Below are 21,095 nucleotides of genomic sequence, written 5' to 3'. Positions count from 1 at the left end.
CAAGGAATAACAAAGTTATGACAATTTAAAGATTTGCATAATTCCGGTGAAACGGTTCTATGCATGTCTTTATGAATATTCGATAAGCAAACTGATGATGTCATATCCCCCACTTGTTCTTTTGTATTTTATTACATGAAATCGGGTTTATTCAAATTTTGACAAGAAGTTAGCATATGATTGAAAACTGATTTAATGAATGAAAATCAATTGCTGCAACTTGTTTTATCATAAAGAAAAAGTATTATTCACACATGTATTAAAACATGAACTAATTATGAGTTCATGTAATAACATACTACACCCCGAACTCATACCACACCCCTACTTAAGGAACTGCACTGGCTACCTCTATTCCAACGTATTCAGTTTAAAGTCTGTTTATATGTATACAAAACTCTAAATCAATTAGCGCCTGCATATCTTAATAATACCATCAAATTATACACACCCTCTCGTAATCTTCGTTCAATCACTGCAGACTTTGCATTCCCTTGTCAAAACTCTCCTCTGCCGAAAAACGTTTTGCTGTAGCAGCTGCCAAGACTTGGAATGCTATCCCTCTTTCAATATGAAATGTGTTCTTGGCTTCAAATCTTCCCTTAAGACATACCTTTTTCCTAAATAATTAATTTCCCTTTTTATCTTGAATATTGTAGTGATTATTGCAAATGTTAAATTATTATTCATACATTGTACGCGCTATGGTACTTTTTGTTTTTAGCGCCTCTAAATATCCATTATTATTATCATTATTATTATTAACATAAGAAAAGGGAAATTTGGAATGTGACATCATCAACGAACTTTAATGAATGTTCATGACGACGTGCATATAACTCTTTTCCCCAAATAATGCTAAATTTCAAAATTCAATAACTTCGTTATTTCTTATCAGGTTTCGATGAGATTTTCAGCATCTTGTTTTGGGAATTTTACTCGTATTTATTTAGATGTAATTATTTTCAGACCGCAGTACCCCTTGAAGCGCAGTTCTATCATAGTAGTAACTGGCACACCGTTGTCATTTTAATGCCCTACAATTCAATTCCATTGTTTTTTTTTGTACACAGCTCGAAAATTCTTTTTTGCTCACACAAAGGCTGTTTTTATAGAGGATTGGAACATTATGCTCAATTACGATCCATGAGGAATCATATTCCAAATTTAGAAGATGATTGTTTTAGATTGTATAGTAAAAATTGAATAAATGGAGAAGCATATTTTTTTTCAGGTATGAGATAATTTTTGATAATTGTTTTTATTCTGCAAAAAAAAAAAAGCGATTCAGAGGAAATATTGTAATGTTGCCCCGAACTATCTTAGAGTGATTTAAAAATTGCACGACTATTCTTTAATACTACATGCCATCAAAGATATATTTAAATCAACAGATTTGTAGACCGTTAATTGCACCAATGGATTTATATAGTTTTTAAGATAAAGCAATTGTATATGCAATTTTGAATTAAATATCAAGTTTATTATTTATGCGAACGCATTTTCATTATCAGAGGGAAACTTCAGAAATTTTTCGTAATGTCGAATACAAATGTTTATCAGTTCAAAAGAAAAATTCCTAGTTTTAGGCTAAAATACCATACAACATGTTTTGTTCCCCCCCCCAAAAAAAATGAATTCATTAAAAATGTGCGGCTTTTGAATTCTTCATATGTACCTTACGATTATTGCATCATCTTGAAAAAACTTATGTTGCAAGTAATTAAAAAAATAATAATGGCCCAAAAAGGATGTATTGCGGTTCTCCAATACAAATAAATTGGGAAGGGACATTCAACATTCAAAAGAAACATTAGGACTATGAAGTCATAATTTGATCGTGATGAATATTTATATTCGCACATTGTAAAAATACTCGTACATTATGAAAATAGGACTAACACTTTATAGCAATACATGTTCATTATAACAATAACACGCACACTTTATAATACATTTACACATTATAACAATACCTATATTACGCATTTCATATTTTGCAATCAGCGCAAATTGCTAAAAATTGAATAATATCTCATTCCAGAGAGTGTAGTAAAAATATACTAATTCTGTCTCCACGACAGGGACAGCATTGACATGTTACAGCACAAATAACATTTCTAAGTCCTATAATAAAAAAATTGTGACAATTATACAAAAATGGAATTTGTTTTTAAGAAAAGTCATTCCGTTTTATGATTAAATTCCATCAGAGCAAAAAACAAGGAAATATCAGTAGATTTTAGTGTTCGTAATCTCCCTCCCAAATAACTTAATCGTAGGTATATTCACAAATTTATTGTGTATGTGTGGGGGCGGGCAACTCTTTCCCTGTATTTTTGTTTTTTACTTTAGAGATAAATGACAAATTCATGTTGCTTACCGCTTGGATGTGACGTATAAGCGATGTCTCAGCTGAGCTAATTGACTTCCAAACGGTACGTAGCTCAATGAAATAAATGCCCTTTCACAATTTTTCGAACTAAATTTATGAAGATGTAAAAGGTCGGGCGAAGTTATTTGAGAAGTCCGCGAGCCAGACGCAGTTATTGCAGTATTAAAACAGAAAAGCTCTCACCCCCTGAATCGATGCAAGAAGTTTAAACAAGCCATTAGCTTTTATGGTTTCTGGGATAAACATATCATATTAAAGTTAGTTCAAGTAATGGAATTTTTAACTGCTTAAAATTTTCAGGTATTATAATTATTCTTTTCAAGAGTATTCTAATTACGTGAATGTCAAAGGTTGATAACATTCTAATAAGACTGGAGCAATTGACGAAGGACCAAAATAGGCTCCTTGGATATAATTTCGTGACTAGGCTATATATTCATCGTCAAGTAGTCAAACAAGCTGCATATCATCAACGCCTGCAGGTCAATTGCTTCAGCCTCTGAAACAATAGCCGCGGAACGGTTTTGAAAGTCGGCAGGTGACTGACACAAAAAAATCACAATCAGATGGTTTTGGAAAAAGAGAGTGTGTGTGTGTGTGGGGGGGGGGGTGCAGCTCACCCCCCCCCCCCCCCATCGTCTCCTGTGATGGCGTGGTTCCCGACTCTCGCCTTTCAACCTGAAGATCGTCGTAATTCGGATCCGATCGATAGTTCTTAGCATGGGATATCTATCCAAACTCTGCTGAACTCAATCCAGGTGAGGTAAATGGGGACTTGGCAGGATTCATTAGTAGGCGAAAGCTGGGTTAATATCATGCCAGTTCTTTGGAAACTCATGGGCCCGTTTTCTTAACTTTGGTATGATTTAAGCTCTGGTCTAAAGTTGCCGTTTAGATACCCAATTGTGACACAAATATTCAACAGGACAGGTTGGGGTTTTCTTCAGCTTATCTGTTGCACAGATCATTCAAATCGTCTGAAAATAATTGCTGAATAAATTAGTTTTATTCACCATTATAGCACAGTAAAAAAGCATAATATACATGTTAACAGAAATTTGATATTTTCGGTTTCCCTTAATCTTTACACATAGTCCATTGTCTAAGTTATACGAACTTTAGAATACGGGCCACAGAGACGTTGACCCAAGATGTGTACTATGATTCTCCATAAAAGAGCTCTGTATTTTTTTTTATTCTGTTCAATCCGATTCGAGTATTAAGTGAAGAAGCGATTCATTAATGAACGTAAAATCATCTGTTCGTTTGCCACGGGATACAAATCGACGGCTTGGTAGGTGATGATCCAAGTCCTGACCTTTTTCATCAACTGGTTCGAGCAGGAGATGATAGACGGAGCTGCAGTAATAGAAGGAAAGAAGGTAGGTCAAGTAGATTACTCTAACAACAGCTAGGTGTGGTAACCCCTGTCATTGCAAGGAATGCAAGGTACAAAATATTGACGCGTGCGCGCGTCGTGGTCTAGTGGTTCTTACATGCCTTTCAAACAGAGGGTCGTGGGTTCGAATCCTAGCCACGGCGTGTTTTCCTTCAGCAAGAAATTAATCAACACTGTGCTGCACTCGGTCCAGGTGAGGTGAATGGGTACCCGGCAGGATTAATTCCTTGAACGCTTGAGCGCCTATAGGCAGCCCAGCTAAAGCCGGGGTAGTAATAGCAGGGCCCGGTGGGAGAACAGTTTTCGGAACTGAAGTGGCTACCCTGGGTAAATATACCGCTATCAGTATTACTATTGTTATTATTACCACATATAATTTCAACGGTTTTAACGCAATACCATACTTAGTATTGTGCGTGGGGGGGGGGGGGGGTGGTGTGGTGTGTGTGTATGGGGAATGGGGCAGCTGGCGTGGATACAGGGGATGAGCTGGCATTTTTTTCGGGGGGAGGGGGTTAAGGAGGGGTCTTGTCCTTTTTTAAATACCCCTTCTGATAAATCCTTAGTCCATTATTATGCACCGTGGGATCTATTTTACTTGCTCCGAACGTGAATCCAGTCGAAATAAATGGAAATCATCGAGTAAAATGACAAGATTGATGTCAATGTTTTTATGTTTTTTCGACAATAATTATGTTGGCCCAGCTTTTAGTCAAGACGCCATTTCACACACACACACACACACACACATACGCCCACACCCTCACACACACATGTCTAGAGTAGGTGTAGGCTAAAAGTCCTTGACAAACGGAGTTTGACACCAATTCAGTAGCTTAAACAGTACCTACATGAATACTTGGACATTTTTTTTAAAGGGGCATATAAATTATGTTTACATGGTTACCTAATATTGTCCTCTTGTACCAGTTCTCTGATCTGAGACAGCAAAGATTCCATTGTTCTGAAGCAAGCCTGTGCTTCCCACTTTCTCTGTTGAAACGAAAAATAAAATATGAATATTGGAAATTATCATTACTTGCATCCATTTTATACTACACTGCAAAAACTCCGGTGTTGATTTAACACCAGCCCGGAATCTATATATGTCCACACCAGAGAAGATTTGAAACAACACCAGTTTGGAATCAAACCGATGCTGTTTTAATATTAGTTGGTGTTGTATAAACTCCTTTCTGGTGTTAGACCAAAACGAAACTGGTGTTGTTTAACACTTATCTGGTGTGGACATATATAGATTCCGGGCTGGTGTTAAATCAACACCGGAGTTTTTGCAGTGTAATAATAATAGTAATAATCAAAATTTATAATGCGCTTATCCCAAAATGGCCAAAAGCACTCACAATTTAAGTTTACCTTATCTATACAATAACAAATACAGAATGATAAACATATAAAATGAAGGCGGTTGCCTATAACAAAAAAAAAGTTATTAGGGAGTTCCTAACTGATTCAATAGTTCGGGATTGTCTTAATGTGAGAGGGAGTTCGAATAACATATTCACATAATCGACCGTGTGAACACGCTGTGAACAGTCACAGTGTCGAGGTGTCCACAGTGTGAAAATATCTTCACACTGTTGAATTTGAGCATTTAACAGTGTGTTCACATAGTCCACTATGTGAACACACTACATGTGATCACGTTGCGTGACACTGTGTTTTTTTTTCCAGCAGGACATTGCTCCCTCATTATTTTATGCGCGCCTGCGTATAAAGGCGACCGCACACCTTACGATTGGTCTGCGACCCGATTTCAGAATAAGATGTAGTAGAATTTGATGCTAATATTGAGACTTGGAATATCTTACTGTGTAATGTTCTAAATCATCGTACGAACACCTGTGTTCAAATCTGTGACTGTGCTATCATCCTTCTTAGAATAAAAGCGAATTTAATATCTAGTCGTCATGACGTCATAGCAGTCGTACGATTGCCTACGATTTGAAACTAATTTGGCCTTTACTCTAAAATAAAGGCTTGTAATCTTTCAAAATGGTTATATTAGTATTCTTTCAATTAATTTTAACCTAAAAAAATGATATGTTCCATTCACTTTTTCAGAAAATGAGCAAAATGCGATTTGTTCCAAAATCGGATCGCGAACAGTCGTAAGGTGTGCGGTGGCCTTTAGTGAAAGTGTGCGTTCATAGGATGTCAACACTTGGTGTCAATGGCGATTCAATTTGAAAACGGATTATTTTTTTGTCTTTCTTGCTTGTTGAAGGACAACAAAAAGTTGAATTGAATAAAAAGAGAAATATCCAACAAGCATTACGCTGAAAATTTCATCAAAATCGGATGTAAAATAAGAAAGTTAGGATATTTTTGAAGCTTCGCTTAATTTCACAAAACAGTTATACGCACATCATGATCGGTATGCAAATGAGGAGACTGATGATGTCATCCACTCACTATTTCTTTTGTATTTTATTATATGAAGTATGAAATATTCTAATTTTCTTCTCATTGTCAAGTGAAACAACGATTAATTCCTCTCTGAACATGTGGAATTTGCATTATCTAATGGTTCAGTCAAGTTGGACCTTATTGTCAAATCTGTAAAAAAATGAAATATTGTTTAGTTCAAACAATAAAAAACAAAAGAAATATTTAGTGAGGGATATCATCGACTGTCTCATTTGCATGTCACTTAGGGTGCGTTTATCCGCCACTTTTTTACCCTAGAATCATGATTTGAATCATGATTCAAATCATGATTCTGCAGAATCACGATTGCGTTTAGTCGAAATTGAATATAATCATGATTAGAATCACAAACATGAAACACGAAAAAAGGGGCGTTTGGAAAGACGTTTCTGCAGAATCACGTACGAAAATGTTCGAATAAACGATATCGTGATTACAATCATGATTATATGACCTCACTGTTGTGTCGGGCTACTTTCGGTTTGACTATTGCCAAGCTCAAGGCGCTCTATATGCTCATTGTATTTACATGACTATGAATTCATTTCTTGTCATGTTCAAGTTCTATGTTGGTCATCGCATCGTCCACTATTTTTCATTTTTTGGTCATGTCTTCAACTTCAAGTTCTAGTAAATGAATTAACTGGACAGACAATGATCTCAGTTGTTGTTGAGTATACAGTATCAATATCAAATTGGATCTACGCTGAAATGGGGCTGAAATTCACTTCCGAACACCATTTTGGATAAACTAACAAGATGAATAGAAGCATATGGACCCTTTATGATAGAAGTAAACAAAATGAGGTATAGACTGAATTCTGATGGAAGCAAAATAATTTTCGAGAGCCGAAACACGTGCGAAAAACTTCCTCTGTCAAACTGCGCACTAGTGATGCGCACTGGATTGGCCCGAATCTGAGGAGAAACAGCATTGGAATGAAGGTCGTCTAAACGCTGATTCTGTGATATTGTGATTCATGTTTGTGTTTTGAATCATGATTCAAATCATGATTCAAATCATGATTCTGGCTTGAGGTCGCATAAACGCAGCCTTAGTCGTGCATATCACTGTTTTGTGAAAAATATGCGAAAATGTAAAATGTCATAACTTTCTTATTTTACATCCAATTTTGATGAAATTTTCAGCGTTATGCTAGTTTGATTTTTCTCTATTTATTCAAATCAACATTTTTCTGGGGTGGACTTGACCACATAGCTAGCCACCCAAAATAATTTTCCGTCAATAGCAACCTAATAATAATCGTAAGCTTGATGAAACCTGGGGAGCTCAGTTGGTAATCATCCGTGGTGTAATAACTTTAATATTTTAAGGGACACTCCATGGAATATGAACCAAAATTTTGATCTTTTTTCAAAATAAAAATCTATTAAGCGATAGATTCATTGTGATGTTTAGGAAAGAACATCACGTTTAACCATCTTTTTTCTTCGGGTTTTTTAATTTTCTTTGAGTTTTCTTTTTGTTTCTTGGTCGTGGAAACTGTATGTGTGTGTGTGTGGGGGGTCTAATTACCCCATGAATACAATATTGGTTATCATAGTAAGAGTGTGGCCCACCTGAGTATATTCGATGGATAGTTTATTGGTCTGGATATACTGGAAAGTTCGCACAATGCCATGTTTGTCGTCTCGTAGCCCACATACGATCTCCGGAATATCGACAAGTACGTTTGGAGCCCACCATCTTAAAGCCTTCATACTGCACCGATGAAAAGCAATAAATTATAAAGTCATGTTAACCTTATTTAACTCATCAAAGAAACATATATATATGTATATCTTGAGAATTCGAGATCAAATACCTCCCCCCCCCCCACACACACACTAGTAAAACCCAAAACACCAATCCGTCTGCTCTACACTTTTCCAAATAACATATGAAAAGCTCACTTGCAATAGGGGTTAGGTCAATTTTTCATCAAATTTGATTTTTGGTCTCAATGTATAGATTTTTAGTAGCTCAATAAAATGATACCAAAGACAAGTTGAAATTATCATTAAAAAGTGAACTAAAATGGACTTTTCAAAAGGGGTTAGGTCCATTTCAGTTTGGTTGCGAAAGGGGTTAGGTCCACACAGAATTTGTTTGGAAAAGAATATTTAAAAAAATATGAACACAGGTCTATAGATTTCTTTTTATACCGTAATTTTATGTTCTGATAATAGGGTATCATGACAATTTGGTTTCGCATAAGAATATTGCAATATAGGAGAATAAAAAAAAAAACCATTTTCTTGGAGTGGACCTAACCCCTTTTGCAACCAAACTCTTCTGAAGAGCTCATTTGTCAAAAGGGGTTAGGTCCACTTTTCATAAATTTTATTTTTTTCTGTCTCAAAACCTCTGAATTTTTATTCACTCTAATGATACCAAAGAAAATTTAAAATTTACATGAAAACGTGAATAAAAGTGGCAAAGAAAAATCACTTTTTTTATCGAAAGAGATTGGATTTATTTCAGTTTGCTTGCAAAAGGGGTTAGGTCCACAATGATTTTTTTTTTCAATATATAAGAAAAAAATGAAGACAGGTAGATTTCTTTTATACCCAATTTTATGTTCACATGATAAAGTAGTACATCCACTTTAGTTTCTCATAAGAATATAGCAATAAGTGAGAATAAAAAACATGGTTTTTCTCGTAATGGTCCAAAGTGGACCTAACCCCTTTTGCAACCAAACTCTTTATATAGGCCTATAGACATTTTGGGGATACATTGTGTTGTCGAAAAGAGTAGGTTAATACAATACAAACTTGCTTCAGGTGGTCATTAAGGCAGGGGACGCAGACGGGAGGGAGGGGGGGGGGCTTCTTCCTCCTACCTTTTTCCAAAACAGTGTACAAAAACGAAAAAAAAGGAAGATCTGCTTGTTTCATCTTTGCATAGTCAGCCCCCTCCCCCCATTTAAAAAAAAAAACGTTCCGTGGCCCCTGTAAGGAATGGCCCTATCCCACATTAAGTGTCAACTAAAATGTCAGGGCAAGAAATAGAGGAAAAGAGATATAAATTATGTAGAGAGGGATGGGGAAGCGAGAGGGGAAGCCTAGGGTAGGGGCTGATTAGGCTGCATTGACATGAACATTTATGACATCACTTTCATTGTTTGTTTTTTTCATACGTGGTTTGGAAACATGGGGGTTAACCCACCATGCCCCCACCCCCCCCCCCTGATTTTTCGGCTCCTGCTACCACAACATGATCAAATCATCTTACGGGTTTATCGAAGGTTCTCCGTTTGTGCGTACATTGATGTAATTCCAAGGAGGGGGTGTGAGTTCATCTTTCAATTCTGCCTGCACCTCAAAGCTGAACAGCATCCGATGTTCACCGCAGAGGGCGATCATCACAGCGTAATATGAAGCATTGTCGTTCAGTGGAGCAGTGATGTCTTGATTGCATCCATCCTCTGATTAGATAAACTATCAAAGCTGAATCATTTTGCTCGTTATAGCAAGAAATGAAATCCTTAAAAAATCTAATAAACTAGTTTTGGTATACCTGAACAAACAAAACCACGTGCCAAAATATTCTGGGAGGAAAATTAATGACTCAGAACTTCGAAATATTCTGGCAAAACCAGACGGGTGTATGTGATAATTCACAATCCCCGAAGAATAAAAACATGCGGTGACCCCTTATTGGACATTTACTATCACAATTTTTCTAAATACTAATGATTCATTGATGTCTTCACCAGTATTATATAATATTTTGATAAGTTTCTGAAATAAAATATTATTTACGTAATTTGTTTATGAAGTAATTTAAAGAAGATATTCCATGGGACGAAATGGTGAGAACTTGTAGTTACCAATCGGTTCTGTTCTTTGTATATTTTAATTGTCAATAATATTACTCTGACGCTCGACAAAATTTCAAAATACCCTATTTCATAATAGTATCTGATTTTGATCAATATTTATCCTCTATTCAAATTGTCTTGCTTTTTTTTTATGGACTTCGCCTTCAGCAACTTAATTTGATTTGTAAGAATCTTTCAATGCTTAGTTATGAGATTAAGATATATATATACTCACTGCTTGTTATAAATTGAAGAAACAATTTTGAAGAAGCCGCTCTCAAACGTCCCTCTCTGGTTTGGGGTCTTTTGCTGGTCTTCCAGAGACCCGAAAACTCGGAGATGTAGTAGGTACCGCGGTATAGAGTTACTACCAGCCGAATATCAGTTTTACGGTTACCGCCAGCTTCCAATAGGTTTTTAAACGTTCCACGTCGCCCGACAAAATCCATGTTAAGTCTGGTTCGACAAAAGAAAGAAATGTAAAGAAAGGTCGGGCAAGGCCTTTAGACAATAGGGGAAATAACACAAAACTGCTCTAAATAACACTACGGACCAAAATGTTTCACAGTGTGTCAATTACCGAGTTTTCATAGTGCGTATTAAAAATAATGTCCCCACACGGGTACAAATGCTGTAATTTAAAAGACAAGTCCACCCCAACAAAAAGTTGATTTGAATTAAAAGAGAAAAATCCAACAAGCATAACACTGAAAATTTCACCAAAATCGGATGTCAAATAAGAAAGTTATGACATTTTAAAGTTTAGCCTAATTTCACAAAACAGTTATATGTACATCCTGTTCGGTATTCAAATGAGAAGACTATGATGTCATCCACTCACTATTTCTTTTGTATCTTATTATATGAAGTATGAAATATAATTTTCTCCTCATTGTCAAGACACGGTTAATTCCTCCCTGAACATGTGGAATTAGCATCGCTTAATACTATATGGTTCAGTCAAGTTGGTCCTTATTGTCATATAGGTAAAAAATGAAATATTGTATAATTCAAACAATAAAAAACAAAAGAAATAGTGAGTGATGGACATCGTCGACTGACTCACCTATTTGTGCATATCACTGTTTTGTAAAAAATAAGCGAAACTTTAAAATGTCATAACTTTCTTATTTTACATCCGATTTTGATGAAATTTTCAGCACTATGCTAGTTTGATTTTTTCTCTATTTATTCAAGTCAGCATTTTCCTGGGGTGGACTTGACCTTTGACATTGCCTATTTCATATTCACAGAAATCAATGACTGTTTTAACACAGTGGGTGATTTCAAGTTCAGTGTTGACCATTTGGTTTTTTAGGTGTTGGGTCAATTTTTTTACACAATTATAACACCAAACATAAAATGAGGATGGTCCCGAAAAGTCACTCACTGGTTGTTGAGATGTCAATAATGTAATCTGGATCAGTTTTACAAACTCTGAATAAGTTTTGGAGCTAGGGGAAGCAATCGAAATTTCAACACTAACACCAACACCAAGGCCAACACCGAACTTGAAATCTCCCACTGTGACCATTCACATTGTCGAGGTGTCCACAATATGAAATCACTGCTTATAATGGTAAAAGTGAGTAGTTTAACATTGTGGATCTCATCTTTCAACATCCATTGTCGACTTTGTGAACACACTGTGAGAAACTGTTATGTTTAGTTTTGTTTACCGTATAAAAATTCACAACAAAATACATTGTACAAAATATTAAATAAAGTTACACTTAAAAATACGTATGGATCACTGTGAACACACTGCATGGGACACTGTAAGCACACTGTGATCATACTGCGCGCCACTCATCACACCGGAAACACAGTGAGATAGTGTGAACATACTGTGAACACATTGTGAAATCCCCATAAACTCAATGTGAACACACCTTTGTGACTTTATTTTCATTTCATTTCATTTCATTTATTGGTTTTTGCAACATTTTCATAACAAAATTCTGGACAAGAAAATACATATCTGAAACTTGACATCATGATAATGAACAATAGTTTTGTATATAAATCATCAAATATATCTTACATAAATGAAAATCATTAAGTGGTATTTTCTGTTTCACAATAAATAGGATGGTTGCAAGGGTCGTCACAAAAGCAAAGCTTGAAAACGTAACAACCCTGGAATATAGCCAAAATAATTAATATCTATTGTCATTTAAACGTGCAGGTGCATGAGGGACTGGGGGGGGGGGGGGGAGGGAGATGCTTGGTCCTTAGCATGGAATTTTAGAAAATAACACGTTTTGTTGTTTGATTTTAATTTATACATGTTCTAGATAAAAGTCAATGTCTAATTAAAATAATGATAACAATGGTAATGATTTTCTTTTTTAATTTGTTAGGTATTGGTTTAATTGCATTTCTTTTATAGTTCGTTTAAAGGAATAAAATGATCTTGTCAGCTTGAGTGAATCTGGCAATGCATTCCAAATATCAGGTCCATGATGTCTTAGTGTTTTATGTGCAAATAGTGTCCTGGGATTGTTTAAGTGAATATTATTGCATGTTCTTGTTGGATATATAATACTACCTGTATGATGATATATGGTGTTTATTACATCAGCATGCAGTTGTTTAATAAAAGATTTTAAGATTAAAAAAGCACGAAATGTTATAGATTAACTTGCTTTTTTATTTTTAAAACGTTTGCTAAAAATTTACGCAATACCTGACCAGTTTATCATAACATTTTTTTATTACAGGGTATTGCTGCAAATAGAGTTGCTTTATCACTCAAACAATAGGACGTCAATGATGACAGAATTTAAACCTTGAAGGAAACTGTTTTTTCTCTCACCGTGATGCTGTTGTGTCTAAAATATCCTTTGCTATTAACAAGTTCCGGTGATCTCGCATCCAAGACAACACACTCTCCAGTGACGTCACTCGAGCATCCTCTTCCATATCGACGTATTTATGGAAGCCTTTAGTGTAGTCAAAATCCGTTTCGTTGTCGGGCTCGATGTAAAAACGTCGATTTCGGTTATCGTTGCAATATTTCCGATTTTCGTCCGTCGAAAAGGTGCCCAAAATTTCCCGGCCGTGTATGCGGGCCTCTTGCAGGTTTGCCTGCAAAGAAAACTAAATGTATTAGTTGTCCAGGCGTATCACGAGAGGTCTTTTTTTTCAAATTAGGTCTGCTGTTCAAAGTTGATCATAGTACGTAAAATATGATTTAAAAAAGTTATGTATCAAACAACCAAAACCTATATGTACATAATTACTGTGAATCGATATATATATATTGTGAAAGAAGTGCATGAAGAGAACAATGGTAGGCGTAGCTTAAATCAAGGTTCCCCAGAGCTATCTGCCCTTTTTTTGGAAAAATTGGTAATGCCGAAAAAATGGAATCGAACCTGGGGCCCCCAGCTTTGAACGCCGGTGCCTTAACCACTAGACCGGCAGCATATCTGCGCCCCGTCTTACAAAGAGTTATACGATTGATCCAATCAATCGTAACTCTATAGATATCGATCAGTCTCATAATTTTTTCTATAGGATATTTGGAAATTGGCCTTTTTAAACAAAGGCGAACACACTAAATTATACAATTAATTTATTTATGAATATACATCTACTGTAGTAAACATTTTGAACATGCATGCATTTTGAACATGGGCGTTACTGGCTTTCCATACTTAAGCTTTATCAGATCAATCGTAAGTCATTGTAAGACGGGGCCCAGGAGTATATATACCAGACTTAAAGAATAGCCCCCCTCTAGTATTTCCTCATTGTGCCAATGGATAATTTCAAGTTTCGGTGCCTGTATTTTGTGTTGAAGGGATATTCTCTTCTTATTTTTAACAGCTTACATTATTTTGATGAATTTGACAAAAATAATCAAAATGTGATTCTTCTTAGGACAAGCTTTAATGTTGTTTGCAATGATGTAAAGCCCCCCCCCCAAAAAAAAAAAAAAAAAAAAAAAACTCTGCCCAACACTAGCACCATAATTATGTGGTCACCCCGGTGTTAAAATAACCTATTCGTTACGTATACATTTGAATATGTTTAGTACAAGTCGATGACACTTTAAAGCCTCTGCATTGGTCGTAACTATGACAAGTATGATATATCTTTTTTGATGTGTGATGACGTCACAATTAGTAAATGGGGAATCCCACCGAACATCTAACCTTAACTGGTAACCTGGGCCCATTATTGTAATTGATTCCCTTTTTTATGAATAAAAGGTGATTTATTAGCAAATGGGGAATCCCAACCGAGCATCTGACCTCTCTCTCTCCCCCTCTCTCTTTCTCTCCTCTTTTCTCTTCCTTGAGGGAGGTTCACATTATACAAGCTATGCTTTTGATTGAATCTCACATTTCCACAGATATCTTTTTTCTATTTAAATTATATATTACAATTTGTCTACAAAATGCACCATAGTTTGTATATTTCTTTATATGTTAATTATCATTGATGTTTTTAATATAACTATGACAATGATTCGTATTGCAAATATTTGTTATAATGTATGAAAATGAATTGTATCAATATTTATGTTATTTCTGTTGGAAATAAAATCTGAATCTGACCTTAAGTTTCCTCTTCACCGTGTGATGACGTCACAGTTAGTAAATGGGGAATCCCAATCGAGTATCTGACCTTAAGTTTCCCCTTAACCTTCCCATCCTTCGCTGTTTTATCGCATGGTATTCAGTAGTTAACGGGTAACATGAGATACCAGTGCGTTTGCATTGATGTAAAAACAACATTTACAAGAAAACACCCACGAATTTTATCTTAATAAATCAGAAATTAGTTTGCCTTCTTCTTAGATATCGAACAAATAAAATGCTTACCTCTGCCATTTTCGCTGGAGATCTCTCAAATTTTCCCCGACTAGAAGCAGCTAAATATATCAGAACACAAACCTTTAAATTCGTGAAAATTGATTTCTTTTTTTTTGTTAAGGTTCAAGATTCAAGATGAGTACGCTCGGGACGTCCGGCCAGGTCTGCGCACACCGATGTACTTGAATTATGGAATAATACGAGCAAAGTATTCTTAGAAAAATGCGAGAGAATTCAACAACGAAAGTTCATTTCTGGTTTTTTTCTTTATTGCGTCATATGAACTTTGATAGATATGACATTGCGCAATGCGGAAAACGGTCTTAGTCATCCCCGCATGGTTTGCAACAGAATGATGATTTTTAGAGAGCATTCTATGAACTGATGTGTATTTATTTTTAATGACTTGTTGTTATTGTCCTACCAACTGAATGGCAGAGGGCAAATTTGAAAAATGTGGAATTATCAGGGAATGATTTTTAAATAGGGCTGAGGTGAAAGATGGCGAATATGCCTAAAGTTACAATTTGTTGGCCATTATCACGGTTGCATTTTGTACACGTTTACTGAAAACCTCCAGTTCTATTCACTTTTCTTATCTCATTCCTTCCAGGACTTTACACGTGGTCTACCGTTAACATCTTCCGCGAAATACCATCTTCTTCCAAAAAGGGAACATAGACTGGAAAAAATGGCTAGCGAAAGGTCAGGGACCGCAGAACGAATATTGAAAGTGGGTGCTTGGGAGGGGGAGGGGGGGGGGGGAGGGCTAAGCCGAAAGTTTAGCACTGCATAAAATCTACTTGATGATAATTTCACGTTTTTGTACATGGCCACTAAAAATGGCGCGGGCTGGAGCTTCACCCCCCCCCCCCGTCTGCAGGCACAACCCTGATTGAAACTTTGGTCATCAAGTCTGCTTCCACGCAAACACTAGCACAAACAAAACTTGGTATAGCAAGAGGGCCTTCAGTACACAAGGCGTTATACAGACTGCGCATTTAGACCCTAAACTCGAGTGAAGGGTTTGCACCGCAGACTACCCACCCCCCCCCCCCCCCCCAAGGGCGTATGGCTGGGGAGTGCACCCTCCCGCTGAGGCAGAGGAGTTCCGACAATGGCAAGCAAATCGAAATTTGTACCCCTTCTTCTATCATTTCAACAGCTTATTTTTCCAAACTTAAGTTCCACCTTCCCAAGATTTGCACCCCTTACCATTTTGCACCATGTTGCACCTCTCCATGTTCAAGCCAGCCTACGCCCTTGCCCCCTCGTTTCCGCGGGCCTTTGGGTATTATTCTTTAGTAATATTTTTTTTATTGGATGCTGTTCTGTCTCTGCAGTTTGCCTCCGTTAACACCCCTCTTTCTTTTCTCTCTATTATTTTCATTTTCTCTCTCCCCCTCTTTCTTTTCTCCCTATTCTTTTCATTTTCTCTCTCCCCCTCTTATTTTCATTTTCTCTCTCCCTTTTCTTTTTTCTTTCTTTCTTTACTTCATGTTTTCTGTCTTTCTTTATATTCTCTAAATTCCGTAGATTGAAAGTCAATCTAATAAATTATTGTGGTCAGGGACCAATCCAAAATTGGCGAGAAAGTTTCAATCGAATAAGATTAAATTTCAAATCTATGAGATTGAAAACTTGAATTCAAACTCTGGAATGGTCGCTGATCGCAATCTATTTCAATCTAAGGAATTTAGAGTTCTTTCTTTCTTTCTTTTTTCTTTCTTTCTCTCCTTCCTTCCTTCTTTCTTTCTTTCTTTCTTTCTTGCTATCAGTCTTCTGTTCACAATAAACAACTGATCAATGTAACACACAATTATATCAGTAATAATTTATATAAACTCTGGCAAAAAAAACCTGCTGAAAAGCGCATATAGGGTGTATTTTCTAAAGCAATATAACATGTCTAGGACGAAAAACTAACAAACAAATAGATAGTAAAAACATTCAAGGCGGATTTAAACGTCGTCTGAATATAAGTGTCAGAAAAACTTACACATCAACATTTTACACATTGTATCAACTAATGCTTCGATTATAAAGTATATACTTTGAAATAATATCTAATTTCTTAAAACTCAGATACGCAGTAACAGAGAGCTTGTAGCTATTTCAAATTAACAAAAATTACCTCAACAAATATTCTGGATACAATATAATTGTCAGACATCAAACGACATCAAAATTAAAACAGTGTATTTAATAAAGCTTCGATAAATTTACTATACTTTGAAAAATAAAGTCATATACACAATAAAGAGTATACAGCTATTTCAAATTACCAAGAATAGCCTCAACAAATATTATTAGTAAAATAAAATTGCCAGAAAAAGACAAATTAAACACAATGTATTTAATAAAGCTTCGATAAAGTTAATGTACTTTGAAATGATATATTAACTTCTTTAAAGTCAGATAAACCGTAATAAAAATTATAGCTATTCCAAATTATTAAGAATAACTTCAATGAATATTCCAAATACAATATAATTGTCAGAGAAGGGCATCAAACTTAAACACATTGCATTAAATAAAGATTCTGTAAAGTTACTATACAGTGTGTCCAAGAAAAAGGGAAATTATAATTCACTATAGGTTTTTGGTATCATGATCATATATTTTCTTCATGAAAATAATAATAATAATATAGGGTATTTATATTGCGCACATATCCACCTTGTTAGGTGCTCAAGGCGCTCCTATATTACCCGGCTAAGCTAGGTGTTCATTTAAGGAATTACAATAAAATGCATATGAATGGAGAGAAATACTTCTCTTCTTTCATTTGAAGCACATTTCAACTGTACATTCTTTATGCACGCATGACTGAGTTAGAGCAATGGAAAATGGTGCTTCCAAATTTTCATTTGCACGAGCAAATAACAATTTTCAGTAAGTTTTTTTTTTCTTTTCTTTTCTGCCATCTATTCGGAAAAACAAAGTTCATATATCACATATTCATCTTATTTTTTTAATATATATTAAGACCTTATGCGTAAAAATATGAATTACGCATGGTCGAGAAAATATTGCTTAAAATATGCTTATTTTTTATCTATTCGACTGATCATTGAAAAGCAAGCATATTTCGCTTCCCGATGAAGCAGCAGACACTGGGACAACGGTGAATGTCTGAATGCTGTTCGTGCCGGGGAAGGAGTGCCCTTTATTGTGGGTTTAGCTACAATGATAATAATTTTGATAATTATGTATCTCAAACTTCTCTAAATCGTTTTACCGCCCTTTCACACGGTAAAAAGATCGTAATTTGAATGAAGATTCCAGTGAAAAATAAGGCTAATGCTGAATATTTAACACCTGTGAAACCAAACAAGAACATACTAGTAATTAGAATCACGAACGCTAATCAAAGCACGGTCACGATTAGATTAGCAATCATCATTACAATGATGATTCAATATTAACGTGTGAAAAGGCCCTTATTTTTCAATACATTTCACAGGTGGCGGATTAATGTTTAAGGGGGTGGGGCGAAGCAGAAAAGGAGCGCATCACTTTTCAGAGGCCGCGGAACGGTTTTCGAGGGGGGGGGGGGAAGCTGAGCGCCAAATGTGGGGGCTGACCATGCAAAAAATCACAATCCTATGGTCATTTTTACGTTTTTGTACACGGTTTTGGAAAAAAGTGCCCCCCCCCCCGCTTCCGCGGCCCCTGCCTTTTACAAATTGGGATCCCTTTTTGGGTCGAAAGGTTGTTTTAAGTCGGCAACCCCACAGCCCCTGCCTCAACCAATCATTTTAAGCAACTTTTTACAAATAAGAAAGAATCCACACACCGGGTCCACACATAACATTTAAGCCGACCGCAAGATGGCACTCACTGCGCATTTTAGTTGGAAAACGAAATTGTCGTTTTTCAACTATCCGTCGAGTAGATAAAGAAATTGAGCATGTTTTCGTGAACTTTTTTTTCTCAACCATGCGTCATTCATTATTTTACGCACAAGGTCTCATTTGAAAGAAGATAAGATGAATATTTCAGTTATGAACTTTGTTTTCTGAAAAAAATTGCAGCAAAGGCAAGAAAAACTCACTCAAAGTTGTTATTTTGCTCGTGCAAAAGAAAATTTGGTAGCACTTCTTTCCATTGTTCTAACTTAACCATGCGTGCATTATGAACTTTTACATTGGCCTCAAATGAAAGAAGAGAAGCATATCTTTTATTCTTGTACATCTCATGAAGCAAATTTATGATCCCGATAGCAAACAACTACAGTGAATTACGGTTTGTTTGTTTTTCTGGGACGCGCTGTACTTTGAAATATCTGAATCTAATTTCTTAAATGTTATACAGTGTAGAGAGTATATTGCCAAATACCAAGAATACATGTAACTTCAATAGATATTCTGAATACAAGTATATTGATCAGAATAGACATCAAAATTAAACAAATTGTATCTAATAAAACTTTGATACACATAAACTTATTACACTTTAACACAGTATCTAACTTCTTTAAAGTCAGATATACAGCAATGTAGTATATATATATTAGATTAGCATCACTAAATATTTCAAATACAATGTAAAGGCGAAGGTCAGCCATAAAGATTAACAGTGTTAAAATTGAAATCAGGATTAGAAAAAACAAAGCAAATGCAGCAACAGTCCAATGGGGTTATAGGAGAAACAGAAATTGCAATTAAGGATTTTATGTATTTTTTCTGTAAAGAATCTGACAACTTTATAATTGGTTCATGGTCCGTACACTGCAAACACTCCGGTGTTGATTTAACACCAGCCCGAAATCTATATATGTCCACACCAGAAACAAGACCAGTTTGGAACCAAACCGATGCTGTTTTAATACTAATTGGTGTTGTATTAACACCTATCTGGTGTTAGACCTAAACGAAACTGGTGTTGTTTAACACTTCTCTGGTGTGGACATATGTAGATTCTGGGCTGGTGTTAAATCAACACCAGAGTTTTTGCAGTGTATTAGTATTATTACGCTGTGCTTTTTTGCAAACCAGTTCAAAACCATTATGTAACAAAACTTTGGTTGAGCAAAACAGTGGAATGTTATTCAGAATATCTAGACAAATACATTGAACATCATAATCTCGCGTTCTTCGAGCATGTTTGTCTTTTTTCGCAAACCATATTTACATTAATGCAATTTCCTTGCACATGAGTAGCCTATATTATGCTTGCGGTTTGTAATCTAACCAATAACTATAACACTCACATCGTTCATCCTACTTAGGATATCTTGTGGATCTTCTGTTCTTCCGGACCCCCCCCCTTTATTTCATTTCTTTTCCCGTCTCTTTTCATTCGCTCTACCTGTGCAGATTTGTTTTTTGTCTGTTTTCTTTTACTCGTCTTGTGTCCTCTGTTTTGTTGTTGTTGTGTTTTTTTCAATTTGGCTGTTCGTATACTATTTCGTAAGTCTTGTTTTTGAATAACTTTTTGTCATGCCTTGTTCTTGTACCGTTCTGTCACGTCTTGTTTTTTTAACGTTTTGTTTTGTTTGTCCTTTTCACTTTTTCTTCATATCTTGTAATATAATCCAGCCTTGTTTATCTTTTACTTGGGAGAATATGTAAAAAAAAAAAAAATTTAACAAGGATTTACATATAATTTCTACAAGAAAGATATGATGACTTGTGTATTACATATATTTTTAACTTCAACAAGAAAGATATGATTTGTATATTATATATATATATATACATGTATATACATGTATATATTGAACTTTGTTTTTTGCATTAATATGTCTTATTTATTGAAGGAAACCTTCAACAACGAGCTTTGCTTTTCAGAAGGTTTCTATTTCATTTCATAATGTTATATTATATTTTGCTTTACTTTGTAACCTTGTTGAAATTTTGGAATGAATAAATTCGTTATCAATCAATCAATCAATCATGTATTCTACAAACGATTTGAATAAGATTATTTTTGTACACAAATACGATTGGATAAATCGGCAAAATAACTTTCAAGAAACACTCAAGCGTTCCTACACAGCAAAACTGTGGTGTTAACCGGTGTACACAGAGGACCACACCAGTTATTTTACACCGGTGTTAAATTGGTGGTGTTAGTTTTACACCTATATGTGTTATTACAACACCTTTTGTTGTTACATTTACACTCTTTGGTGTTATGTTTAATCTCTAGGGTGTAATTTTAACACCTCAGGGTGTGGTCCTCTATTAACA

At 35.5% G+C, this 21,095-nt stretch overlaps 1 protein-coding gene across 1 annotated transcript; it reads right to left on the bottom strand.

Annotated features, from left to right (window-relative positions):
- Positions 1-1,231: 1,231 nt before the first annotated feature.
- LOC129258237 (decapping and exoribonuclease protein-like) lies at positions 1,232-15,175 on the bottom strand. Its single transcript, XM_054896543.2, has 7 exons — positions 14,908-15,175; positions 12,891-13,162; positions 10,308-10,528; positions 9,484-9,676; positions 7,827-7,968; positions 4,702-4,787; positions 1,232-3,754 (listed from the first exon to the last, which is right to left on the bottom strand). Exons 1-7 carry the CDS (start codon positions 14,914-14,916, stop codon positions 3,598-3,600), a joined length of 1,080 nt encoding a protein of 359 aa, XP_054752518.2. The 5' UTR covers positions 14,917-15,175; the 3' UTR covers positions 1,232-3,597.
- Between the last annotated feature and the right edge of the window lie 5,920 nt (positions 15,176-21,095).

The sequence above is a fragment of the Lytechinus pictus genome, chromosome 4, assembly GCF_037042905.1.
Source record: "Lytechinus pictus isolate F3 Inbred chromosome 4, Lp3.0, whole genome shotgun sequence".
Taxonomy (NCBI): domain Eukaryota; kingdom Metazoa; phylum Echinodermata; class Echinoidea; order Temnopleuroida; family Toxopneustidae; genus Lytechinus; species Lytechinus pictus.
Note: the sequence above shows the minus strand (reverse complement) of the source record. Positions and strands in the feature narration are given on the sequence as shown.